Source organism: Asparagus officinalis, chromosome 8 (genome assembly GCF_001876935.1).
Source record: "Asparagus officinalis chromosome 8, Aspof.V1, whole genome shotgun sequence".
In the NCBI taxonomy this organism is placed as follows: Eukaryota; Viridiplantae; Streptophyta; class Magnoliopsida; order Asparagales; family Asparagaceae; genus Asparagus; species Asparagus officinalis.
In genome coordinates, this window is record NC_033801.1 from 13,961,503 (window position 1) to 13,989,270 (window position 27,768).

The 27,768-nt window shown below is 40.9% G+C and overlaps 2 protein-coding genes across 2 annotated transcripts; one reads left to right on the forward strand and one right to left on the reverse strand.

The window, feature by feature from the left end:
- LOC109822618 (boron transporter 4-like) lies at nucleotides 531-11,992 on the forward strand. The gene is made up of 15 exons (XM_020388851.1): nucleotides 531-741; nucleotides 1,488-1,584; nucleotides 1,673-1,755; nucleotides 7,322-7,514; nucleotides 7,611-7,749; nucleotides 7,828-7,993; nucleotides 8,082-8,248; nucleotides 9,563-9,736; nucleotides 9,832-9,927; nucleotides 10,021-10,140; nucleotides 10,254-10,552; nucleotides 10,938-11,217; nucleotides 11,311-11,439; nucleotides 11,548-11,635; nucleotides 11,718-11,992. Exons 2-14 carry the CDS (start codon nucleotides 1,490-1,492, stop codon nucleotides 11,566-11,568), a joined length of 1,962 nt encoding a protein of 653 aa, XP_020244440.1. The 5' UTR covers nucleotides 531-741; nucleotides 1,488-1,489; the 3' UTR covers nucleotides 11,569-11,635; nucleotides 11,718-11,992.
- On the reverse strand, nucleotides 17,993-26,574 carry LOC109820626 (potassium channel AKT1-like). Its single transcript, XM_020386801.1, has 11 exons — nucleotides 26,415-26,574; nucleotides 24,531-24,896; nucleotides 22,132-22,189; nucleotides 21,732-22,049; nucleotides 21,372-21,617; nucleotides 21,199-21,297; nucleotides 20,996-21,028; nucleotides 20,709-20,894; nucleotides 20,335-20,529; nucleotides 20,126-20,201; nucleotides 17,993-19,343 (listed from the first exon to the last, which is right to left on the reverse strand). Exons 1-11 carry the CDS (start codon nucleotides 26,495-26,497, stop codon nucleotides 18,439-18,441), a joined length of 2,565 nt encoding a protein of 854 aa, XP_020242390.1. The 5' UTR covers nucleotides 26,498-26,574; the 3' UTR covers nucleotides 17,993-18,438.

The following is a 27,768-nucleotide window of genomic DNA, read 5'->3' on the forward strand; positions in this document are numbered from 1 at the left end:
TGGGGTTTTGTGTTTTGGAGCCCAGAGAATAATAAATTTACTTTTGCGGGTTTTGAGAGCGTTGAAAAAGTCTTGGGAGGAAGTGGAATAGTTGTTAGGAAATTGGGGGCTAGAAGCAATTTTCCCTGAAAATAAAATAAAGGGTTCATACTTTTGTACGACACAATTGGAAGGCAAAAGCATTGACAAAAGGTCCGTAGAGGCAATTTCAGCACAGAGTCGGCCAACGCACTCCTGAGGTGGCGACCTCAGTGCGACCCAGTAAATCATCAGAGGTCAGCGAAAAGTTTAAAGAGCAAAGCGTATGCACGTCCGCAACAGTTCTCCCACGTCCGAACGGAACCATTGAGCAGGCGCCACGTGTGCCTAGAACGAAGCCCAGAGACGCAGGGCCCACTGTGGGTCGAGATGGTTTTTAGGAGGCGGGAAAAGAGGAGCTCGTCCTCCTATTTCGGCAACGAGAGGGAACAAGAAGGAGAGAAATTGAGAGGAGGGAAACAGAGGGAGGTTAGAGAGAGAGAGAGAGAGAGAGAGAGGGAGGGCGGTTACGGCGATATCTGACGTTCCTCCGGTGAGCATAAGGGAGCAGTTACCGCCGCCGCCTCCTCTACATTTCTCTTTTCCTCCGCTGCTCCCTCACCCTCCCTTTTTTTTTTAAAATAACAACCAGCATTCTCAGTGAAGTCCTTTTGGTGCCGATCCATTCCATCGTTTCTTTCGTCTCGAATTTATTATTTTCGGGTAAAATAAAAATCTCGGAGGAATTTTCTTCATTCTTACAAATAATAGTAGAAGCATTTTTCATTTTCGTGGTGCAAAGTGCAAACTGGGTTCTTAAATATTTTTTTCCTAATCAAAACTATGGGGTGCTATATTCCTTATTAATCTAAATGCATGATTCTTGTTCTACTCAATTACAAATTATTTATGTCCGTATCTATACATTCCTAATATCCCAAACCCTTTGACACCTAATCTAATCTTAGTCTCAGCTAAGATATCTGATGTCCTTTTGCGTCAAGGAAAAAGAAATCCTAGAGGGCTCACCACGAGAAAAGTCTTTTTGCTGAAGGATGTTTTAAACGCAGTTTACACTAAAGCACATTGGAATTAATTTTTAGGTGTATATGAATTCCTTTTACATATATATGTTGTTGTTAAAGGGGGAAAAGCAAAAAAAAAAAAAAAAAAAAAAAAAGAAAAAAAAAAGGAGGGAAAAAAAAAAAAAAAAAAAAAAAAAAAAAGAGGAAGAAAAAAGGTGCTCACCCTTTTTTCCAAGTAAATTATAGGATTACTAATCTTATATCATGAAGTATGATAACTAACATTGCATATTAAGCTAATATAATTCTCACAAGCTTCCCTCCCTCTTCAAAAATCAAATTAATTGTACTCCTTGTTACCTTTTGCTTCCTATATTTTTCCTCCTGATTTAGGCTTGTAGAGAAACATTACATGATAATTCTTGATTGATTATTTCATCTTAGAAATGGGGGCTCCACTTCAAGGGGTCATCAAGGATATCAAAGGGAGGGCACAATGCTACAAACAAGATTGGGTTGAAGGAACTGCTACAGGCTTCAGGTATCTATATATTAGGAAAATAGATCACTAATTGATTAATGTTTATGCAACTCTTGCACCTAGATTGATTCTTGTTCTTCAATTCTAGGATAATGGCTCCTACCTTGTACATCTTTTTCGCTTCTGCACTTCCCGTAATTGCTTTCGGGGAGCAACTAAGTAAAGATACAGGTGAATATTCTATTAATAAAGCTTTTTTTCTCCACGGAAACCACCTTAAAAAAGGGTGGAAATAGAAAAAACTTTCTTTAAAATTTAGTTAATACAGAAACCATCTTTAAAGAGGGTTCCAGTAGCAATCAACTGTTAGATTGGGGTGGATACCAACCTCCGCTGACGGAGGAGCTCCGACGAGCTCCAGGATGTTGCAGGCGAGCGTGGACGTCGACTCAGCGAATTCGACGACGAACGCGACCCTCGTTTGGGTCGAACGCGACCCTCGGTGGAGAACGCGACCCTCGGTGTTAACGCGACTCGACCCCCGCGTTCAGAGCTCCGACCTCCGCGTTTTTTGGGTGACGCTCGCGTCCGATCAACCGCTGGCGACGGGCTGTCGCCAGCCTGTCATCGATCTCATCTATAAAAGGAACCCCATCGCCTAGGGTTTTGGCTGCTCCTCCTCCCCCGATCTTTCTCTGGCGGCGGTGAAAAACCCCAAACGCAGTAGCGTTCAACTCTCTTAAACGCAGCAGCGTTCATCCCCTTTAAATCGCAGCAGCGATTTTGATCTCCAGCTCTCAATCCCATTTTGAGGGGAGATAAAGGTAGGGATTTTAAGAAGAGAGAGAAAAGAGAAGAGGGGTTTTATATTGTGGGTATTAACACTGTAGCTACAGTGTTTGTTTGAGGAATCTCAGTTTAGAGATTTGCTCTTGATTTGTAATTTCTTGTTAGATTAAATAAGAAATTGACTATGTGGCTCCCGAGAACGTAGGCAGTTGCCGAACCTCGTTAAAACTTGGTGTACTATTCTTTATTCTGCGTTTTTGTTGCATTAGGGGATTTAGGCGTTAAATTCCCAACAACTGGTATCAGAGCGTGAAACGATCTAGAGGAAGTCAGATTCAAGTGGGAGCCATGGCCGCAGATGAGGGAAAAGTGAGAATAGAGAAGTTTGATGGATCAGATTTCGGATTCTGAAAAATGCAGATAGAGGATTATTTGTATCAGAAAAATCTGTATCAACCTCTCTCGGAGAAGAAGCCGGAGGGTATGAAGGAAGATGATTGGAATCTTCTGGACAGAAAAGCCCTCGGGGTTATTCGTTTGATGTTAACCCGCAATGTTGCTTTTAACATTGCAAAGGAGAAGACCACGGCAGATCTTATGGCAGCACTCTCAAATATGTATGAGAAGCCATCAGCCTCAAATAAAGTCCATTTGATGAGGCGGTTGTTCAATCTGCGAATGGCGGAAGGTGCATCGGTAGCATATCATCTCAATGAACTCAATACAGTTACGACCCAATTGAGTTCAGTTGATATTGAGTTTGATGAGGAAGTTCGAGCGTTGATCCTTTTGTCTTTCCTACCAGAGAGTTGGAACGCTACGGTCACAGCTGTGAGTAGCTCATCGGGAAGCAATAAGTTGAAATTTGACGACGTTCGTGATCTGGTTCTCAGTGAGGAGATCCGACGGAGAGAGTCGGGTGAAGCTACAACCTCTTCAGTATTGCATACAAAGTCAAGAGGTAGAAATTCAACCAGAGAGAATGGACGAGACAAATCAAACTATAGAGGTAGATCAAAGGACAAGATGTTTAAGTCAAGGAATCCAAGAGGAGTGGGAGGCAAATGCAGATGTGAACGTTGCCTCCACCTCAGGAGGAGATGATGCGCTGATATGCTTTTTGGAGAGCAAGGAGGAGTCTTGGGTGTTGGACTCGGGAGCATCATTTCATGCTACCTCTCAGAAAGGATTCCTCGAGAAGTATATCCCCGGAAACCTTGGAAATGTATATCTTGGTGACGATCAAGCATGTGCCATTATTGGCAAAGGTGTAGTGAAGATTAAGCTGAATGGGTCAGTATGGGAGCTGAAGGATGTCAGGTATATTCCCGACCTGAAGAGGAACTTAATCTCAGTAAGCCAGCTGGCTAGTGAAGGCTACACGATGACTTTCCATAGTGATGATTGGAGGATTTCGAAAGGCGCAATGACGATTGTCAGAGGCAGGAAGACTGATACCCTGTATATGACAGCGGGTGCACGTTGTTCGATCTCAGTTGCGGCAGGCAATGAGACTTCAAAGCTGTGGCACCAGAGACTCGGTCATATGAGTGAAAAGGGGATGAAGGTTATGCACACAAAGAGAAAACTCCCAGGTTTACAATCAGTAGAGATTGATGTGTGTGAAGAATGCATACTTGGAAAGCAGAAGAGAGTTAGCTTTCAGACAAGTGGCAGAGCCCCCAGGAAGCAGAAGCTAGAGCTTGTTCACTCAGATGTTTGGGGACCAACAACCACCGCGTCGATTGGTGGGAAACACTACTTCGTGACTTTTATTGATGATCACTCTCGGAAAGTATGGGTCTACTTTCTGAAGAAAAAGTTAGAAGTGTATGAGGCTTTCAGAAGATGGAAAGCCATGGTCGAGAATGAGACCGGTTTGAGGGTAAAGAAACTCAGAACAGACAATGGTGGTGAGTATGAAGACACCAGATTCAAGAAGTTCTGCTATGAGCACGGTATCAGAATGGAGAGGACCGTGCCCGGCACGCCTCAGCACAATGGTGTGGCTGAGCGCATGAATAGAACGTTAACAGAGAGAGCCAGAAGCATTCAGATGCAGTCAGGTCTACCAAAGCAGTTCTGGGCAGAAGCAGTCAACGCAGCAGCTTACTTGATCAACCGAGGTCCATCGGTTCCATTAGAGCACAGAATACCAGAAGAGGTATGGTGCGGAAAGGAGGTAACCCACTCACATCTTAAAGTTTTCGGTTGTGTAGCTTATGTGCATATAAGTGATCAAGGCAGGAATGAGCCTGATCCTAAGTCTAAGAAATGCACATTCATCGGGTATGGTGAAGACGAGTTCGGCTACCGCATTTGGGACAACGAAAACAAGAAGGTGATCAGGTGCAGAGATGTGACATTCAACGATAAGGTGATGTACAAGGACATGTACAAGACAGATGATGGTGACTCAGAGAGCGAGTCAACGTTTGTAGATGCAGATGATGTCCTAGATAACCTCTCGGAAGAACCCAATGCAGAAGGTCCTCAGCCAGAAGAGACTATTGAACAGAATGGTGCGCAGGAGCCCGACGCACCAGCTCCGATATTGAGGAGAACTACTCGTCCTCCTGTGCCTAACAGCAGATACATGAATTATATGTTGCTGACAAATGGAGGAGAGTCTGAAAGCTTCGATGAAGCTTGTCAGAGTGGAGATGCGAGCAAGTGGGAGTTTGCTGCGAAAGAAGAGAAGAAATCTCTGATCTCCAACCAGTCATGGGGACTAGCTGAGTTTCTCATGGGGAAGAAGGCACGTCACAACAAGTGGGTGTATCGAGTGAAGAAGGAACAAGATGGTTCCAGAAGATACAGAGCCCAACAAGTTGTTAGAGGATTTCAACAGAATATCCAAGGAAGAACGGATCCAGCGGATATGTTGACAAAGGCAGTGACCTTTCAGAAACTGGAGTTGTGCGCAACTTCAGTTGGCCTTCATGCATAGATGATGAAGGCGGAGCCACACAAGAGAGGAGCTTAATGAGATAGCCTGTTGACGTCGGTTTGGTCTCCAAGTAGGAGATTGTTAGGTTGGGGTGGTTAGGTTGGGGTGGATACCAACCTCCGCTGACGGAGGAGCTCCGACGAGCTCCAGGATGTTGCAGGCGAGCGTGGACGTCGACTCAGCGAATTCGACGACGAACGCGACCCTCGTTTGGGTCGAACGCGACCCTCGGTGGAGAACGCGACCCTCGGTGTTAACGCGACTCGACCCCCGCGTTCAGAGCTCCGACCTTCGCGTTTTTTGGGTGACGCTCGCATCCGATCAACCGCTGGCGACGGGCTGTCACCAGCCTGTCATCGATCTCGTCTATAAAAGGAACCCCATCGCCTAGGGTTTTGGCTGCTCCTCCTCCCCCGATCTTTCTCTGGCGGCGGTGAAAAACCCCAAACGCAGTAGCGTTCAACTCTCTTAAACGCAGCAGCGTTCATCCCCTTTAAATCGCAGCAGCGATTTTGATCTCCAGCTCTCAATCCCATTTTGAGGGGAGATAAAGATAGGGATTTTAAGAAGAGAGAGAAAAGAGAAGGGGGGTTTTATATTGTGGGTATTAACACTGTAGCTACAGTGTTTGTTTGAGGAATCTCAGTTTAGAGATTTGCTCTTGATTTGTAATTTCTTGTTAGATTAAATAAGAAATTGACTGTGTGGCTCCCGAGGACGTAGGCAGTTGCCGAACCTCGTTAAAACTTGGTGTACTGTTCTTTATTCTGCGTTTCTGTTGCATTAGGGGATTTAGGCGTTAAATTCCCAACATCAACCACCTTGACTTTTAAATATTGAATATGCTTCTAGCTGAGAAGAAGAAATTGAAGGCTTAAAACACTGAAATAGGAAAGAAGATTAGGTCAATAGGAAATGAAAACAAAAGGTTAGAATTTAAGAATGTTATGGTGTTCCCATTTCGTCAAAACACAATTCATTGCCAAGCAACGGACAAGTGTACTTCTGCATACAATGCCCCAATCAACTTAGCGGCCCAGGCCCAGTGAGGATTCCGACTTAGCCGACTTGTCGAGTCGATATTCCTTCATGTCGACTCGAAAGACGATACCGGTCGACCCTTTTGTCAAAGACGACTCGCCAAGAGTCTACTCGATCATTTGTTCAACGCCTCACGAGGACGACTTGATAGGTGTTACTTCCCGGTGAAGTTAAAGGACAACTTTTGCCTCTAGCCTCTCTCACTGGCAACTTGTCAATATCATATTTAATGCATGACAGACGTATCATGCCTCTAACCCCGACAACCTTTATGACTCATCATACCACGTGTGGTACCGTCATGTCACCACTCACTTCTCGTTTAATGCTGAAGTGATCCTTCCCTCAGTCATCAGCTAACACCTGTAAAGCAGGTGCCGACGCAGCCGTCAGCCCACACTTTGCCACCGCCTCTCAGTGCTCGGTCGAAGTGACCAATCTACCCTTACATCTTTGGTATAAATAGAGGTACTATTTCAACTTGGACGGGAGCTGAACTCTGGATTCTAATCCAAATTCTCAAAAGCTGCAAATCATACTATATTCATACAAGAACTTTCACAGTTCTTATTTACCCAACTCAAGTTCACCAGCTAACTTGATCGTCAGAAGTACAATGGGGGAATCAAGCCCTGCCCTTTTATAAATTTTTGCACGTATAGATTTTTTAGACACCCAACTTAAGAACCAGATATAAAGTCGGGGAATAAAGCAGCCCCTCATCAATCCTCAACAAACTCATCCCTACATGGATACATATTGACTGTGTCATCACTAGTACATTAATAGAGAACATAATATTTTTTTCCAATAGAAATTTTAATGGTAAGGTCAAGGTGGCTGATTGCTCCCAAAGTCCTCTTAAAAGGTACTTTTCTTTCAATTGAACTCTAAATTAGTTTTTGTAATATCACCTCCATTTTAAAGGTGATTCTGTGGAGAAAACAAAAGGCCATCAATAAAACGCATCTCTCACTATAAAACTTTCTAAGAGCTCTGTATGTTGGCCTGTTGTAGATGGATTACTGACCACCGTCGACACTTTAACTTCTACTTGTCTCTGTGGTATCATACACTCAGTACTCGGGGGGCAGCCTATGTTGATATTAGGTGTTGCAGAACCCACAGTGATAATGTATTCCTACATGTATCATTTTGCCAAAGGGCGCCAAGATCTTGGCACAAAGTTGTTTTTGGCTTGGGCTGCATGGTACAGAGCATTTTGAACTCGAGAAACCTTTTTTGTTTTTTTGGCGTTCTTTTCTGCTTCGAGTAGTTTGAACTTGCTTGTGTTTATCAACTGCAGGGTTTGGATCTGGACAGCTATCATGCTGATACTTCTTGCAGTGTTCAATGCCGCTTCTATAATTGGCAGGTTTACGAGGATTGCAGAAGAGCTTTTCGGGATGTTGATCACAGTGCTTTTCGTCCAGCAGGCTATCAAGGTGAACTGAAAGCTCACTAGATGGAAGTCCTCGACCCAACTGATCAAGTACTTTGTAACTATCGTATCTTATTTACAGGGAGCTGTGGGTGAATTTTCCATTCCTAAAGGCGAGGATGAGAACCTACCGACTTTTGATTTTGTATGGAGATACACAAATGGACTATTGGGTCTCATATTCTGCGCTGGGGTGTTGTTCACATCTCTTAAGAGCAGAAGGGCAAGATCATGGGCATATGGGTCAGGTTAGTTTCTTCCATAACCGAGGCCCGTTAATTTCGCGCCGAGTTTGGATTAAATGTGTTATTATTATCATTATTACCGTGAATGCAGGCTGGTCTAGAGCTTTGATTGCAGACTATGGGGTTCCTCTGATGGTTATGGCGTGGACAGCAATGTCATATGCAGTACCTGGAAGCATTCCTTCTGGAGTTCCTCGGAGACTCTATAGCCCTCTTCCTTGGGACAGCAAATCCTTGGAGCATTGGAGTGTCGCAAAGGTATCAACTTTTTTTTGAGATAGAACTTATTCCAATTTAATGCTGAACTTAACTCAATTTCATATTAAAATAGATCTGGGGTAAGTCTAAAATTGAATGTAGGTAGATTGAACAGGAAATTCAACAGACAGTAAGGATTAAAAAGTTATTAGAGCGTGTGAATGACATATGGGGATATTTAGGGAGATATTCTAATGTTGCTAACAAAAGGTACACTGAAGTGCCAATTTTAAAACTTTGGGACATATGAATGTTGACAAAAAGCACATAAGAGCAATCTCCAACCCAAAAACCCAAAATGATGTAGTTTTTACACCAAGTTGGTGTAGTTTTTACATCAAATCACTATTCCATCTCCAACCAATTACACCAAAGTTTACACCAAAAAGAATATTCCTTTTATTATTCTTATCTTTCAACATTTTTATCTATTTAAAATATGTAACAAATTATATAATTATATAATACATTACATATAATTAATTATTATAATATATTTTATGACTAAAATAAAAATATAAAAATTAAATGCTAAATCAAATTAAAATATTATTTTCATAAATTCAACTAATTAGTGTTAATTTTTTATGTTCTAATTTATGTGTACTTTTTTTATGTCCTAATTTTTATGTCATAATAGTTAATATAAAATAATATATATTATTAATAAAAATATAAAAAACAAAAGCAAAAAAATAAAAAACCCAACTCAATAGCGCCATTCCTGACGCAACACTATAGCAGCGCACTAAGATAGCGCCCACTTTGACGCCCGGTTGGAGATGCTCTAAGGATACATAAGTACCGTGAAGTAGGGGAAACTATAAGGTATTTATGCGCTACTTAGCTTTGTCAGTTGTAGTCATCTCAATAAATTTGTTAAGAAGAAAAAAAGACTTTGTTAAGTTACATTATGCATATCTACATAGTACTGATATACCTATGTTCATTGTTCTTCTATATATTCATCTGATTATTTTCCTATAATTTTAGTTACGCAGAGTTTGACTGTGTTTCTAGTATGTCACAATGTTTCTTTTGATACTTCTTGTTTACCTACCAAACAGTTACTGTTTGGCGTTTCCACTGCACAAAGTTTCTATGGTTTAACCTTTTACTGCCACAAAATAAGATTTATCTCTTGCAACGTATATATTATCCTGTCGGTGAAAGAGACACCGCATTTTCATTGAAGAACTTAGGTGAAAATGTTTGTTTGACGAATTTCTTTCAATTTATTTCATTAATATTTCCATGTCCGTTTATCGCTTCAAAAGATAGAATTTTGTGTTGACTCTTAACTGGCAACTGCAGGACTTGTTTTCAGTTCCCCCAGTATACATATTGGCAGCTATACTGCCTGCGATCATGGTCACCGGCCTTTATTTTTTTGATCACAGTGTTGCTTCAAAGATGTCTCAGCAAACTGAATTTAATCTAAAAAAACCTTCCGCTTATCACTATGACATTTTGGTCCTTGGCATCATGGTATATAACTGTTCCCTATCATCTTCCTTTAAGAGAAAAGCAAATCTCAATTTTCCACATATTTCTCATTATTTATGAGAGTTTCTAAATTTCAGGTTTTGGTTTGTGGAGTACTTGGAATTCCTCCTTCGAACGGGGTTCTCCCTCAGTCCCCAATGCACACAAAGAGCCTTTCTGTTCTCAAGAAGCAGGTGAGAAATTTTTTTTTTTTTTACCATACTCATGTCTTTATCCATTAGTTTGATTTAGAAGTAAATGTTATGTTTTTGTGTTAAAATCTTCAGCTACTTCGGAAGAGGATGGTTAAGACTGCCAAGTTGGGCATGAAGCAAGATGCCAGCAGCTCAGAAATATATGATAAAATGCAAGAAGTCTTCATACAAATGGATGAAAATCCTGCTGAGGTCTTAACACCAAGATCCAAGGTCACAAGTCTTTTTAGTTACTTTTTCCGGAGAGAGTTTTAAGTACATTTTGTTTCTCAGTGTGATACATAAAAACCCGAAAGGTTTAGTAGTTGGCTACAATATCTTCTGCAGTCATGAGAGAAGAAGGCAGCAGCGAGCAAAAGGGTCCATTCGATCCTGACAAGCACGTTGAGGCTTATTTGCCAGTTCGAGTGAACGAACAGAGACTAACCAACCTCTTGCAGTCAATTCTTGTTGGTATTTGTCTTTTGGCTATGCCTCTCATCAAGAAGATACCGACATCAGTTCTCTGGGGATATTTTGCTTTCATGGCAATTGATAGCCTCGACGGAAACCAATTCTGGCAGAGAGTGCTTCTTCTCTTCATTTCTCCTCGTAGACGTTTCAAGTAAAGCTTCCCTAGAGAACTCCTCTTGTTTCAATTTTCCGTTAACCTCCCAACTCTGTTTGATGAAATCAGGAAACGTTCAAAATACCCTTTTCAGATTAGCACTCAAATTGTGAAACTAATTACCCTGATTAAATCCTAATTGAATTTAACACTAAAATCGGGCAAATTTCAGGGGTTACATCAAATTACCCTTAAAATTATTAAAAAGGAAATGCAAAAGTTTTTATCATCAGGGGCATTATAGGCGTTCAGGCGCATGTGATTTTCACGTGCGCAGTTGAATGTATAACAGCATAGGTTTGCGGGGTTATTTGACAAAACTTAAGGCGGGTTTTGTGAAATTTACACTAAATTTGTTTATGATTTTCTTCGCATTTGACAGGGTTTTAGAAGGAGATCACGCTTCATTTGTGGAGACTGTGCCCTTTAAGGCGATAGCAGCCTTCACAATATTCCAATCCCTGTATCTGCTTCTGTGCTTCGGGATCACTTGGATACCTATTGCCGGAGTTCTCTTCCCTGTGCCATTCTTCATATTGATCGGTCTCAGGCAATATGTTCTTCCAAGATTCTTTCGCGCGCATGATTTGCAAGAGATGGACGCTGCTGAGTACGAAGAAATTGCTGGATCCCCTGGTCGTGCGCGCTCACTCTCGCTTAAGGTACCTCACCAGGAAACCAAATCGTCATTCTTATGAATTATGTTTGATTTTATAATATTGACAGCGAGAATGAAAATGCGACTGTTCTTGCAGGAGAGGGATGATTCTGAAGAAACCACTGATCAGGATGACTGTGATGCTGAGATTTTGGATGAGATCACAACCAGCAGAGGGGAACTTAAGCTCAGGAACAGAAATGTCAATGATGACAGAATTCCACAGGCAAGATACTCTTATCTGCTAGAAATAGCACCAACTTTAGTGATTAAGTTATAGAAATTTCCATATGATGTCATTTTCTTGATGTATAATTTATTTTAACGTTTACAGGTATATCCAGTGGAGCCATAAGTGTGAATACTTACTTGACATGAAAATCTGCTCAATTTCCTCGCCTGCGACAGTCTACTGAAGCGCTGTAAGAAACACGAGCAATTATACATCAATTCTTTATTAATTTATCTATATATATTTGTAAATTTTTGGCTGTTAACTTATAGGGGACACACTGTGGAAAAAGTGGAAGAGAAGAAAAGAAAAGCGAGAGATTGCAAAAGAGTATTATAGATTGTAACATATTCATGAAGAGCTGAAGTAATTGCTCTTTAATTCTTTATTGTACAATAAAATTGATGTGGTCCTGTAATATATGTACACGTTAATCTATTTGCACCGATGGAAGCTTGGCATTGTTTGCAAATAAAAATTTCCTTCAGAGGTGTAAAACTTGAAAAGTTGTTGTAAATTCTTGTTCCTTTACGTATCATAATTCATAAAGAATGAATCTTCATGTTGTGAGCTGTGGCTCAAACATAACAATTGCTTCCGTTAGTCTACGCAGAAAATATTGCCCAAAGAGCAAATCATAAATTGTTGTGCGCGGCGGAAGCTTTCTAGGGTAACACGAACAATAACTTGAACTAAACCACAAACAATATGCAAATCACAATCACAGCAAGAACAAGAATTTACGTGGTTCGGCAAGTTGCCTACGTCCACGGGGCAAGGAGGGGGGAGTTCTTTCTACTAGAAATCAAGAGAATACAAATAGGGTTACAAATCTCTCAGACCAAACCCTAAAACAAAGCTCTAGATCTCTCAAAGCTCTCTCACAATTGGATGCAATGATTCTCTCTCTTTGGCTGCTCAAATTCGTCCAACCTCTACCCTAAACAAACAGGTTTAGGTATATATAGAACTTACAAAACGAATCGGGTCGAAAACCTGAAAGCCCAGCCCAAAACAGCGTCGGTCGACCGGACCGGTCGACCGCGATCAATTCCGGTCGACCGGCCCGGTCGACCGACCAGCTCTCAGTAGAAAACCCAAACTCCAGAGAACCGTCGGTCGACCGCGTATCCTCTTGCCCAATGAATCAAGCCGAACGTAGTTCATAATAATGGCCTCCAAAGGCCTCAGCACTGAAGGATGTTCAAAAGCTTCAAACAATGACCAAATTTTACTCCTGAAACAACTTTGGTCATCATATCTGCAGGGTTGTCATTTGTACGTGTGGACCTTCTCCAATATGACATCTCCATCATCCAAGACGTCCCGTACAAAGTGGAATCTGACGTCGATGTGCTTCGTGCGCGCATGATAAACCTGGTTCTTCGCCAAATAGATAGCCGACATACTATCACAATATATCCGAATAGTCTCCTGAGTGATCCCCAAGTCCTCCAATAATCCACGCAACCATAAAGCCTCCTTAATAGCTTCAGTAACTGCCATATACTCTGCCTCTGTAGTAGAGAGAGCCACTGTGGACTGAAGCGTGCAACGCCAACATACAGGTGCACCTGCCAAAGTAAAAGCATAACCTGACGTAGACCGGCGTTTGTCAAGATCTCCAGCATAATCTGAATCCACATAACCAATACAAGCCTGCCCGTCCTTCTCATCCTTCTGAAACACTAAACCAACATCCACGGTGCCTCGAACATACCGTAGAATCCACTTCACGGCCTCCCAGTGACCCTTCCCGGGGTCATGCATGTATCTCGATACCATGCTCACGGCCTGTGACAAATCTGGCCTCGTACACACCATCGCATACATCAAGCTACCTACTGCACTAGCATATGGGACCTTCGACATATAATCTCTGTCCTCAACTGAAACAGGTGACATCAACGCTGAAAGCTTGAAGTGGGGAGCCAATGGTGTGCTAACTGCTTTTGCATTGCCATCAAAGCTGAATTTCTTCAACATCTTCTGCAAGTAGCTCTTCTGTGTAAGCTTCAATTTCCCCTTCACCCTGTCTCGCTCGATCTCCATACCCAATATCTTCTTTGCCTCTCCAAGATCCTTCATCTCAAACTCGGATGATAACTCCTCTTTCAGCTTTCGAATAGCTGAAGAATTCCTGGAAGCAATAAGCATATCATCAACATATAAAAGCAAATATATGAGCTCACCATCCTGTAGCTTGTGCATATAAACACATGGGTCATATGGGCTCCTCGTGTACCCTCGGCCAATCATAAAGCCGTCGAATCTCTTATACCACTGTCTTGGTGACTGCTTCAAACCATAAAGAGACTTCTTCAGCTTACAAACCAAATTTTCCTTTCCTGCAGCTTTGAAACCCTGTGGTTGTGTCATGTAGATCTCCTCATCTAAATCACCATGTAGAAAGGCTGTCTTCACATCCATCTGGACCAAATCCAAATCCAACTGTGCCACCAACGCCAATAAAATCCGAATCGACGAATGCTTCACAACGGGTGAAAATACCTCGTTGTAATCAATGCCCTCAAGCTGTGCATATCCCTTGGCAACTAATCTGGCTTTGAACCGAATGTCCCCAATAGAGGATACCTCCTTCTTCGCATATACCCACTTGCAACCAATAGCTTTCTTACCCTTAGGTAGATGTGCAAGTATCCAAGTGTCGTTCTTCTGAAGAGACCGCATCTCCTCCTTCATAGCTTCCCTCCACCTGATCGAATCGGGGCTAGACTCTGCCTCCCTGAATGTGGCTGGAACCATATCATCAACGACCTCCACTGATAATGCATATGCGACCATGACATCATTATACCTAGCTGGCCGACGAATCTCTCTCCTCGGTCTATCTGCTGCAATGGTCCTCTGAACATGACCCTGTTCCTGAGTCCCATGATCTACTGTATCCTGTATCTGCCCATCTGTCATCTCATCTCCTCCCAGTGTCACCTCTGTAGGAGCCTCAATGGATACAGTGTTCTCTGGAGTGGGTGGAGTCACATCATCCTCCACCTGCTGCGATATCTCTCCTGTCTGGTCTCCCTCCACCTGCTGAGGGGCTCGAGGCCTCATCATGTACGCCTCGTCAAATGTGACATCTCTGCTAATAACTATCTTCTTGTCCTGTGGATCCCATAACTTGAAGCCTTTGACTCCATCCCTAAATCCCACAAAGACTGCTTTCCTCGCTCTCGGATTTAATTTGCCATCACTGACATGATAATAAGCTGGACACCCGAATATCCGAAGCGACTCATAGTCACTAGCCACCGAACCAAACCAACGCTCCAAAGGAGTCTTCCCGTCTATCGCAGTGCACGGCAACCTGTTCACAAGATGGCTCGCATAAACCAACGCCTCGGCCCAAAAAGATCTAGGCAATCCACTCTGCGTCATCATACACCGCACCTTCTCCAGCAAGGTACGGTTCAATCTCTCAGCCACCCCGTTCTGTTGCGGTGTCTCTCGAACTGTGAAGTGTCTTCTAATGCCGTGATCCCGGCAAAACTGCAGAAACGGATCACTCTTGTACTCTCCACCGTTATCTGAACGTAGAGTCTTCACCTTTCTACCTGTCTGCAGCTCCACTTTCTTTTTCCACTCCACAAAAATATCCAGGACCTGATGTTTATGCTTCATCGGGTATACCCAATTCCTCCTGGAATAATCATCAATGAAAGTGACAAAATAGTTGGCCCCACCAAGAGATGTGTTCTTGGAAGGACCCCAAACGTCCGTGTGAATATAATCCAATGTACCTTGGGTGTTATGAACAGCGGTGCCGAACTTCACTCTAGTCTTCTTCCCAAGTACACAATGCTCACACAATTCCATCTTGCAGGTCTTAGCACCTTTCAATAGCCCCTGTTTAGCCAATGACTGTAGGGACTTATCTCCTGTGTGTCCAAGTCTCATGTGCCATAAGGTGGTAGTGTCCTCCTCTGTAGTGATAGAAGCTGCCAGACCCCCTGTAACTGTCTTGCCCTTCAAGTAGTATAGGTAGTTTTCCCTGACACCTCGCATCACCACCATAGAACCCTTCGTGACCTTCACTGTAGCATCCTCTAAGATCACTCGATATCCTGCTGCCTCCAAAGTCCCAAGAGAAATGATGTTCTTCGTCAACTGCGGCACGAACCTCACTTCCTTCAATTCCCTCACTACACCATCATGCATCCTGATCCGGACTGAACCAATACCACCAATAGGGCATACGTGATCATTACCCATAAGCACGACATCCCCTCTTTCCAGCTCCTCAAAGCTAGAAAACCACTCCCTCTTAGGGCAGATGTGATATGTAGCTCCCGAATCCATCATCCACTCCGTGGAATCCGCATAGCAAACCGACGGTAAAGCAGGGCATGAATAGCCTGAAGAATCTGAATCTGAATGCTCACCAATAGCTTTTGCAACATTCACTTCTGAAGCTTGTGCAGCTTTCCCCTTATTCTTTCCGGCTTTTTCTTTCCACTTTGGGCAGTCAATCTTCCAATGTCCTTCTTCTTTACAATACCGACATTGATTTCTACCAACACTCTTATAGGCACTCCTATTCTTTGACTTTGAGCGGTTAAACTGACGACGGTTTGGATCTCGGCCTCGAACTGCTAACGCATCTCCCGATGCCTTCTCGGAGGGTTCACCATCACTCTTCCTCAACTCATAGTTCACCAAAGCTGAGGTCACCTCCTTGTAGCTAACTGTAGTTCTTCCATTGATCATAGTGAGAACGAACGTACCATAATCATCTTCGGGCAACGAACACAGAAGTAGCATCGCCTTGTCTTCATCCTCAACTATAATATCAACATTGGCCATATCTGAAAGTAGCTTAGTGAAATTGTTGACATGCTCCCTGATGGAAACCCCTCTCTTCATCTTGAACTGGTAAAATCTCTTCTTCAAGTGAAGCCGATTCTCAATGCTCTTCGTAAGATATTTCTCATTGAGTGTTTCCCACATCTTCTTCGCCGACGTCTCGTTCATAACATCATAAATAAGATCCGGCGTCAAGCATGACCTAATAACACCACAAGCTCTACTGTTCATCTTTCTCCAAACCTTATCCTCCAACTCAGCGGGTTTCTCTTTTAACTCAAGAGTCTCCTCCAAATTCTGTGCATCCAAAGCATCCATCACCTGACACCTCCACAATCCAAAATTGATCTTGCCATCGAACTTCGGAACATCAATCTTCGTGTTATTGATGCTCAGACTCTGTATCGCCTTTGTTAGAGACGAACCTGACGTGCTTGCATCTCCCATGTTGTCGATCTAGCTCTGATACCAATTGTTGTGCGCGGCGGAAGCTTTCTAGGGCAACACGAACAATAACTCGAACTAAACCACAAACAATATGCAAACCACAATCACAGCAAGAACACACAATTTACGTGGTTCGGCAAGTTGCCTACGTCCACGGGGCAAGGAGGGGGGAGTTCTTTCTACTAGAAATCAAGAGAATACAAATAGGGTTACAAATCTCTCAGACCAAACCCTAAAACAAAGCTCTAGATCTCTCAAAGCTCTCTCACAATTGGATGCAATGATTCTCTCTCTTTGGCTGCTCAAATTCGTCCAACCTCTACCCTAAACAAACAGGTTTAGGTATATATAGAACTTACAAAACGAATCGGGTCGAAAACCTGAAAGCCCAGCCCAAAACAGCGTCGGTCGACCGGACCGGTCGACCGCGATCAATTCCGGTCGACCGGCCCGGTCGACCGACCAGCTCTCAGTAGAAAACCCAAACTCCAGAGAACCGTCGGTCGACCGCACCGGTCGACCGATCTCCTTCCAGACGCACAGGAAGCCTTGTGCACGAATGCGGTCGACCGGACCGGTCGACCGCCGCCTGGTTTGCCTGATTCTTCTGAGTTTCTGTAATTTCTTCATAAATCAGTACATTTGTAAGATTCACTGAGAATTGCTGTCCAAGACCATTGAGAATTGGCATTTAGAAATTACTTTTAAAGCCTATATAGAAAGTATCCAATTGATCTAGTCTACTACATTTAATGTGCACCGAAAAGATGACAATTTTTGACTCGTTAGACTTTGCGATTCTAACAATTGATACAATGATTGGTACCTCTTTGGCTGAAGAAAATAGTACAGTTTTCATGAAAGGAGTAAATCTGGTGTGCAATCTGGACTATAAGATTGGACTTAAATATCGGCAAATATTTGGGACAGTGAAAGTGCAAATAGAGATGCGAAAAGATAAGAACTTTATTTCGGTATTTGTTTAAATGAGAGTAACACGTAGAAGGACGGAGTTTTTTTGACATATGATATTTCTCGTTCTAGTTCCCTCCTAAATGAGGAGAAATGAAAATTAGAAATGGAAAACTGAAAATGTTTTAACGATGAGCTTTCAGCCTTAATTTTTTCTAAACTTCAAAAGCGTAAAAAATATTGGATCAGAGTGGCGTTATATCTCTTTGCCCTTTCAGTTTCACCCTTTAACTTTCATACAAAACAAATATTTGTACAAAATATCCACTCTAAAAAATACTAGTACGTAAGATATTGTTCCACTCTTTGGCTCAACAATTTATAACAGTACTTTGCTCAGGTTAAACCACAAGGACGTGATACTACACAATATTGTTCTGCAATAGGTCCCCAAAAGCAAAAAAAAAAAAAACAGTCAACCAATTTTCTGGTCCCCTCGGTATCGAAACTAAACGCAACACATTACCAAGATGCAGAATTTTCTTTTTCTTTTTCCTGTTTGCTCATTTTAAAATTTTCATATATTTTTTTGCTTTCCTTGTATATTGTATAGTACAAAATTTTTGTCTATCTGTCGTACATTTTGCATCCGATAATCGCTAGTTTTTGACAAAAAACTTGTACGTAAGAAATGCAATCCATTTTGTTCCTCATGTGATGTACCCTTGTTTTCAGATTCAAGTCTTGAGGGAAATCTGAACTCAAATTCCTCGATACAAACATACAGACGCCTTTTTTCTCTACACATCATCATGAATCTACCATTTTTCGAACATTGTCAACCTCACCACTCCAATCATCGCTCACTAGAAGAAGGCGGTCACCATCTCTGAGAACATCCAACCCACTTATCTCGGCTCCATCTTGGCTAAGGACTTTAGTTGGCAAGAACCCAAATTTTTTAGCTCCGATCTCAAGTAACTCTTTGATAGATCCTGGCAAAAGGACGAGCTTGCCACCATTGTGCCCCTTCTCAGGACAACAAATTGTTACTCTAAGAGGATTTTGGTCATCAATGCTTCTCCTACTAAGAGGAGGCATTACTGATAGCAATCCATCGTTACTATTACTTCCATGAGCTGCTGACATGATCCCAAATAAAGAGTTCTGAAAATTAGTAATCTTTCTCCTTCGATGACTACTAATCCCATGAATCCTGCCTCTTGATGAATTTGAGCCTTCATCGGTGAAATAATGGATCACTGGCTCACTACGAAATCTCCCAATGAAATTAACTGCTGGTTCCCTGGAACTAATCTTGATGTCAATATCATCTGAGCAAGCTCTTTTGCTTTGGAAGAAACTTTTGATCTCTTCGTGATCTTGTTGATCGGCTAGGCCACGAGGGGTCCATCCAAAGTTATTGAGCTTGTCGATTTCCGCTCCTTGGTCCACCAAGAACTTCACCATTTCAATGTTTCCTTCTGAAACAGCTAAGTGAAGGGCAGTGTTGCCATCAGCCCTGGGTAAAGTTACTTCTCCTCCATAGTGCACAATGTCCTTTACTAACTCGAGGTTATTTTGCTCAGCAGCAATGCATGCAAATAAACTGACATCACCGGCAGAGAGATTTGCACCTTTGTCTAAGAGAATCTTGACAACAGCATCATGCTTTCCAAGGATGGCTTCCCACAAAGGCACGCTTCCTTGGAGATCTGAACAAGAATGCAGCAGATATGTTAGTTTGTAAACTATACTGTCCAGGATTAACTTGTTTTGATAACATTCAAGTAAATGTTAGAGAACGTGTAGATTTAATATTGTGATAGTAAAGTACTAGGGTGAAAGAGGGAGGTATCACCTGTTTCTGTGAAATGAAAGGAAACTAGACAGATATTGATCTGTTTGGTGCCAAGTAGAAAAATGAAGAGGGGGAAAAGATGAGGAAATAAAAAGATCATGACGCAATCAATTTTACTTGTTATGCCCCAACCATTATGTTACACATATGCACATGTGCATGTATTTGTCTCTGAGTATGTAGGGTAGTGCTTCATTGGGCCATCCTATCTACTAAGGGTCATCCAAATGGATAATCCGTTTCCTTCATTTTGATCAATTAATGTTTCTTGATATGATATTTGCACAAAAAGCCATATGCTTGAATGTTTACAACCTATTCATTTGATGTTTGTAAAATGAAGGGCTATTCAATACACTACAGAAGGGACTACTTGATTGATGGCTAAAAATTCCCCAAGCTGCAGGTATAAATTTCACCCACACCCATTGCACAAGAATGGCCAGTGTAGATCATGCATTTCAGTAGATGATCGCTAGTTTGTTAGGCAGGAAAAAAATTATCCATACTAAAGAACAATAAAGCATTTCTCTGTTAATATCCTTTCATCTGCCCCTTACCCTCATCTTCCTATACAAAGTGTAAATCATGAATTAAAAAGAACACAAGGAGACTGCCAGATTGTTTGCATCATACCTTTGCTGTTGGGATTTGCTCCATAATCAAGCAGGAGACGAGCAGCATTTACATTTCCTTTGGAAGCTGCTATGTGCTGATTATGACAGGGAAAAAATTGCAAATCAAGAATAATTTACTTCAACATATTTTTCACATGGAAAATTAATCATCATGAACAATAAAGAGCTTACAATCATCATGAAAAATAAAGATCTTATAAAACATACCAGTGCTGTGTGATCAGTACTGTCGGATTCATTTGGATCAAGACCACGTTTCAGAAGCTGTTCCAATATCAAATCATCTCCTCTATTAATGGCACCACATAATGTGAGCGGCAGATCAAGCCGACCTCGAGTCAACAGCCTCTGTACCTCACTTAGGATTCCACCCATTCCATTATCCTTGTGCTCTTCCAAATACTGTAATCCACCAAGGGGGAAAAAAGAAAGACTGTTCAGCTTTTGAGCATACTTTCTTAATCTGCTGAGTTTATGAATATACATATGTTTGACCAAGATATGTGTACATGTTTGAGGGCGTTTTTTTGTGTGGAGAAGCCTAAACCTCAAATTAGTTAAAAGGGTATTCAATTACGAACCTGTAATAGATTGCTCATGATTATAGTTCCATCTCCAACATTTGATTGCACGATACTAAGGAATGAAGTACGATTTAAACGCAATAGCTGACACAACTTCTTGGTGCGGGCTGTCAGCAGCTGCGGCCTATAACATAGTACTCCAATCTCTCCAAAAACATCACCAGACTTGGCCTCTCCAACAACCTGTAATTGAAAAAAAAAATCTAGGATTGCTTTACACCAACAATTAGGATATCAATCTTTAACAACTATTTGACTTATAAACCAACAAAATGAAAACTTACCTGCTCAGTCCCATTCTTTTCATCTATCAAGTCCTGAAAGGATGGATGATAAATCAATATTGGGCACATGGTAAGTTGGCTTTAAACCTTAATTAGAACTTGAAAGTAACCTTCTTAATTACTGGGCAGCGTATCTCTACATTGAATAATATAACTCCATTCTAAGTTTATCTTTTAGGGGAAAATGTTTTTTTCGTTCTTACCACAGAACCAGTGACCAGTATATAAAAGTCTGTTGGCGCTTCATTCTGCAAGACTACATCTTCTCTTGGAGGAAAATACTCAGCTCTCATTTCTGACACCTGTAATTATCAAAGTAAAAGGGTGAGTAGTGATGTACAAGGGACCAGCATGTCAGCAACATTTAGTGTCATACCAGTTGGAAAAGTAGGTCACAAGAAACCCCCTTGAATAGGTAGACTTTCATAACAAGATTATAAAACAAGTAATGAGAAATGCTAGATCGAATGGCCTTAGGTAGGGCATCAAGAGTCTCTTGTTGTTGGAGCCCCTCTGAGTCTGTCCTAAACTTCAAACAGAGATGGGCGAGCATCTGATCTTGGAGTCGGTCTGGGAGTTGGTTTCTTTGTGCAAAACTTGATGCCGCTTGAATTGTATCTCTCTGCATTTCAATACACCTATATGTTCATTGGTGGTACTGGAAGGTTAAGAAGGTAAGCATTACACTTTAAGCTTTAGGAACAAGGCCAGAGGCGACAATGAGAAGGAAACTCACAAACTTTCTAGTTCGGCTGGTCCCATGAACTACCAAATTGGTCATATTTCCAATCAAATATGATGTCAATCCTAAATTGAAGAGCATGTAAGCAATGTCAAAGATCATCTCCCCCATGTTCTGGGGATGCAAGTCTCCATACCCGACAGTTGTAAGAGTGGTAATTGACCAATACATTGCAGTCACATAACGGATCCACAAGCTTCTATTATGAAAATCTGGCATAGAAGCTCCAATCCATGTCAAGCTTGGATCCGGATATCTTGCTGCAAGAAGGTAGTAGAAGCACCCAGCACAATGTACAGCAAAGAGGGTGACCTATGGAACAATCCAGTTGGATTCAATGCTGGTCTAATTACAGGGGGGAAATACGGAGATATCTAAAAGGTAAGCAACTTACACAAATAAGTTTTGCACATCGAATCAAGAAATAATTGAAGTTCCTGTCTTTCTCTAATCTGGCAAATCAAAGCACAGAAGTAGAAAGAAGATTAAAGTGTTTTCATATAATTTAGATTCAGTATACTAGAAAACTAAAAAAAGATTTGGACAAAAAAATTCCCCACATTTTTACTTCTTTTATTTCTCCTAAGGGGCTGTTTGTTTGCTAAAAAAATGAGAAACCCCCCGCCACGTCAGATTTCAAGAAACCCCCCTGCCATGTAGGATTTTGGTTTCAACCGATTTCCAAATCACATGTTTGTTTCGTTTTGTGATTTAAAGAAATGAGGGTGCCACGTAGGATGACACGTCAGATTTTTAAGAAAAGTATTTTCACACCAAAAACCTCTGAGAACACTTGAAAATGTCACTTCAATGAATTTTTAATTACTAAAAGCACTGTTGAAACAGTGACTGTGAATAAAACAAATTATTTAATTGCTGAAAACACCGTTACTATTGCGGTTGATTTCCATGTCATTTTTTTTATGTTCAAACAAACACAAGAAATGGAAATCGAAACGATGTTACTATTGCAGGTGGATTTGTTTCTTATGTGACATGACGGTGATTTCATTGCGAAACAAACAAAAAAAAGAAATGCGGGAAGTGTCTTGAAATCGCTTGAAATGAGTTGAAATGTGAGTTTTCCATTTCCGATTTTTTTTTGGAAAACAACCAAACAGCCCCTAAGCCAATGCAGTGCAGTGGGGAAGTCATTAAAATATCCCACAAATTTTCCCTTGGCAAGTTAGAACGAAAGAATCGCAGAATTATTTTTCTCTTCTTTTTCTCATAGTACAGGTTTAACTCCAGAGAACTAAGTTGTATAAGGAATATGCTTATATAATATAAGAGAAAAGTTCAACTTAAATGTTCTCCCTTGGGTTGGCATAAAAATAAATATTCTCCGTACAAGAAGTTTTATTCTTTGTCCCTGGGCAACTTGCCTGGTTAAGCGAAAATAATAACAATAAATTTTCTTCTTTGTCTGATAGTTTAGCGAAATTACTACAGATATAACAAACAAAAGGGTACTTATCCAACAAATATTTATGAGGAAGCTACATAACTCAGGTTTCATTCAGCTCTGATCCCCCAACCCAAGTTAGGGACCAATCTCCTCTCCCAAGTTAGGAACCATCCTATATTTTTAATTTCCATATTTATCTTTGTATGGATCTACCCCTACCTTGCCACTCGCTAAATTACCATCTACATTCTTTGTGAAACAGTTTCTCTGTTAAACACGTCCAAACCATCTGAAACAAATTCTACCTTCTAATCCTATCTCGGTTGAAGGTATCCCAATTTATTGAAGTGCAAATACTTTCTCATCTTATAGTTTTGTATATTTCAATCACCATCTCAATATTTATAACTTAGCTGCACTCCTTTTTCAGAAACATACTAGGTAACATGTAGTTTCTTAATATTTGACAATCCAATCCATACAAGATAGCTGGTTCTATAGGCATGTGATATGTTCTTATTCAATTATGCGTTCAAATGTTCATGTATCTTGCACTATCCTTTGGTGGGATTATTTTTTCCAAGTCGAAAATTATGGTTCAATAACAAGATGGTGTCCAAGTTGTCAATAATGTCCTCACTAATGCAGTCTACCAAATGTTGGTAATGAGCATTGAGCAAATACCAGAACGAATATTCTTTTCAAGCCAACACATACATCTGAGGCCAAATTATTTGAGTTTGGGGACATAAAGGAAGAGAAGAGGGGGAGGTGCTTCAACTAATCTTCTATATTAACCGGGAAAAAATGTTTAACATAGATATTATATTATAGTATGAATCTGCAGAAAAACCTGAAATGCTGTTTGTTTGGTACATAGATGTGGTTTAACTTGGAAAACACTTGTCTTTCAGATGCAAAATGACTATATCCAGTAAAAAAATTAATTAAGATGCTAATTGAAATTTTAAATAGATATTATATTGAACTAGGAATTTAAAGCGACAGTTGAACCATGTTAGCTGCACATGTTATAATGTGAAAGCAATTAAGTCTTTCAAATATAAAGTAAAACGTACCAAGTTAATAAAAGATATATAGTTTTGAGAACAGGATCACAGAGCGCAGAAGAGCGTGTTATGACCTACTAAGGCTAGAACTTCGTCACTTCTAGCAGAACATAGAAAAATAAACATGAGTCCAATATTTGAAAGTCTGACCTTTATAGTACGACTCATTTAAACAAACCAAGAGTTTTTAAACACCACAATACCATCAAACTAAAGGAAAAAAACATCTATAGCTTAACTAAATACAAATAAGATTAAGGAAATCCAGAGAGACAAAGATGACTTTAGAAATTGGAATGACAGGAGCAATCATACCGAGCAAAAAGAGAACTAACTCTCCGAAGACGCCACAAGCGAAGCATGTTAAAGAATCCAAAATCTCGGACATTTTCTGGAAGTATCTTCCGAGCGAGTTCATTAGGAATAGTGGAAATAAGATCCAGAATAAACCAGCTGAATACATATTTCCTTGCAATCCGCTTGTGTTCGTCTATCAGAAGATATGTGACTCTATCAAGATAGGCCACGAAAAAGGTCAAGATGATGTCCACAAAAAAGAATGCGTTAACAATATTGTCTGTAACGGCTAGAGCTCCTCTTGGTCTGTTGACGAACCCGAATTCAAATGGAGATACCCATGCTGTATAGACAACCAAAAGGATCAGAAAGGTTTGCCATGCCCTGCAACAAACTAGCAACAGGATCAGTATCAGATACATAATCAACTGGTAGGATGGAATAACTTAAACAGCAAAACCACAGGTCCTTAAATTTCCTTAATTTAGCACATAGAAAAAGAAAAAGTTTAACAAAATTCCATCTTACCTTTGTCTTTGTCTAAGATTGGAGTTATCTCTGCAACAACATTTTCTTCTTAAGAAAGAGTTAGCTACATGGAGAATTATGTGCAGTATCAACTCATTTTGTAAGTCCCTAGCCCTTCATGGACAAAGAAGCACGATTAGACATTCCTAACCTAATCAACAAATTTTAACACCATCTCATTCTCAAGAATTCTTCTCATTCTATTGTCCATGGTTTTCTCACCATTTACCAACTCAAAGGGTTGAGATTTAAAAAATAAGGGGCCATAGTATAGCTGTTTGAGCGTACTACCCTTCTAGTTTTATTTTTGCTGATAGACTCCACAAGTGATATTTTTTGGCTCTGCTACCCTCGTCACCCTCAGATAAAAAGAATTGTTTTGACAGATAGACCCCAAAGGTTTAAAGGGTAAAAAAGTTTCACACAGGGGTCTACTTGCAAAAATACAACAAGAGGGGTAGTAAGTTTAAAACAGCGAAACTACCGGAGGTCTATCTGCAATCCAATAGTTGAATTTGATAGTTATTAAACTGCCACCCTACACATCAGGACTTTTCAAAAGGATTGGTTTAAGTAACATTCACTAATAGTATTGCCAATGATCAAGTTCCAAAAAATAAAAAATAGTGCCTTGTCCTTGGACCTTAGTATAATAATATCTGGTTCACATGGAAAGTACTTGTCAAGACACATGAGCCCGTGCAGAAATTCAAGGTATTATGTGTCACCCAAAAGTTTAAACAACAACATCAAGCCTAGCACTTTCCACAAAGTGACTATAACTAGTGTGAACACCGTGCAAAACATGTTATTTATTTTTCCCCCGCTACAGTAATCCTGGTTTATAATTGCTGCAGTATTTCTGAATTTTGGATTGCTACAGTATCCGCATCTGCTACAGTATCCGCATACACTACGCTACAGTATTCCAGTGTGTTACTGTGCTATTTTCAAAAAAATATATGAATAGTGAACGTTGGGTTCTCCCATTTTATAGAGGAGTAGATTATTTGAAACTTTTCAGATTTCTCGTGTCATCCGCTATCAATCCTATCAAAATTAATCAATTGTTTCAACTTTTCTCTCGCTAAAATCCCCGTGTAAGAAAATATACAACCAGCCGATCGAAAATTTTCCACAATCCAACCCCACCATCTTAACACGTCCCCCGAGCTCCCCCACCCTCAATTAATCAATCAACGAAAATAAACAGAAAGCTACAAAACAATACCTTTTAGCATCGAGCATATCATAGAATATTCAATAGAGTTCGACCCCAGATATATCATATCATAATAGTAACATGTAATAAATTTTAAAAAATAATAAATAAATATAAAAAAAAATTTGATCTAGTTTGTCGCAAATTATTACCGATATCTCTTATCGTAGGGAGATACAATGAATCCACGAAGCTTAACCCTGCGATTGCTTCGAGCGCCGAGCGAGGGCAGCATGCCGCTGGAGAGCTATAGTGGCTGCCGTCCCTCTGATAGATCCCCTCTCGAGATCGCGGTGGCGCGCAAATGATCGGCACGTGGCCGACGAGGCTCACCCTCTTCTTCCTCCTCCTCGATTCCCTTTCGTCCATTTTGTTAAAATAAAACCCTAGTTTTTTTTTTTGCCCCCTCGCTCTCGTTCTCTTTTTATTTTCCCCCCTGTTCCTCGGCTTTCGAGTTTCTGAGCTTCGAGGTTTCCTTGAAACGAAATCAAGGGTGGTTTGGCGGTGCGGACGCGGAGTGAATCCGGGGTAGTTATATGGCAGGAGCCCGTGGAATGGTGAGGAGAAAAGACGAGTTTGCCCCTCTTTGTTTCTTTATTTTATCTTTTTTTTTAAATTTTGTCAGGAGTAAAGCGATGTTTCTATGCGGGGATTTCCTTCCGTAATTAGAAAGGAGTAGTGTTGGTAATAATTTACATCACGTTTGTCTCGCAGGAGCATGAATCATGAGAAGACGTTACTCAAAAATAAATTAATGAAATAGGGACAAGGAGTCAAGTGTTAACGCCTGTTTTGCATGATTGAAGCCAGATGAGAATGCAATGAAAGATAGCGATGAAATGGATTTGACGTGAGAATGGAATGTTCATTTTCGTTTTTATGTTTGGACGCGGTTAAAGAATTAAGTGGGAATATCTTTAAGAATGGTTCATCCAAAATTTATTTTGTTATTTTCATTCTCACTTAAGTGAGAATATCACTTCCTTGATAATTAAGTGGGAATATCAATTTCTTAGTAACTCGTTGGGAATAGCAATTGTTGGATTTTTTGGTCAAAACTGCTTTCCAAAATGAGTTTTCAAACTATATATATATATTAACTACATTTTTTGGTCAAAACTGCTTTCCAAAATGAGTTTTCAAACTATATATATATATTAACTACAAGTACTTTTCATAAATGCTTAGTAGCCTAGTGGAAAGTTTATGTTTTGATGTTTCAAAAGGTCCCTTGTCCGAGGCTTGCCAACAGCAAGCCGAGAAATGTTTTATTTGAATTAATCCCTCATAAGTTCTAGTAGACCGTGGGCCGTGGGCCAATGGGCCGGGGATCGGGGCTAATCGGGCTGAGACGCTAAGTGGCGCTTTGTTAGGCGCACTTTGCACTTCGCACAGAGGCATCGGGGCGAGGTGGCGCTGTTTGGCGCCACGAATGTTGCCTCGCAGGCTGCTTCGCAGCATGCAGACGAGCTATGTATTCGCACGAGGGTGACCCTAGCGTTCTCG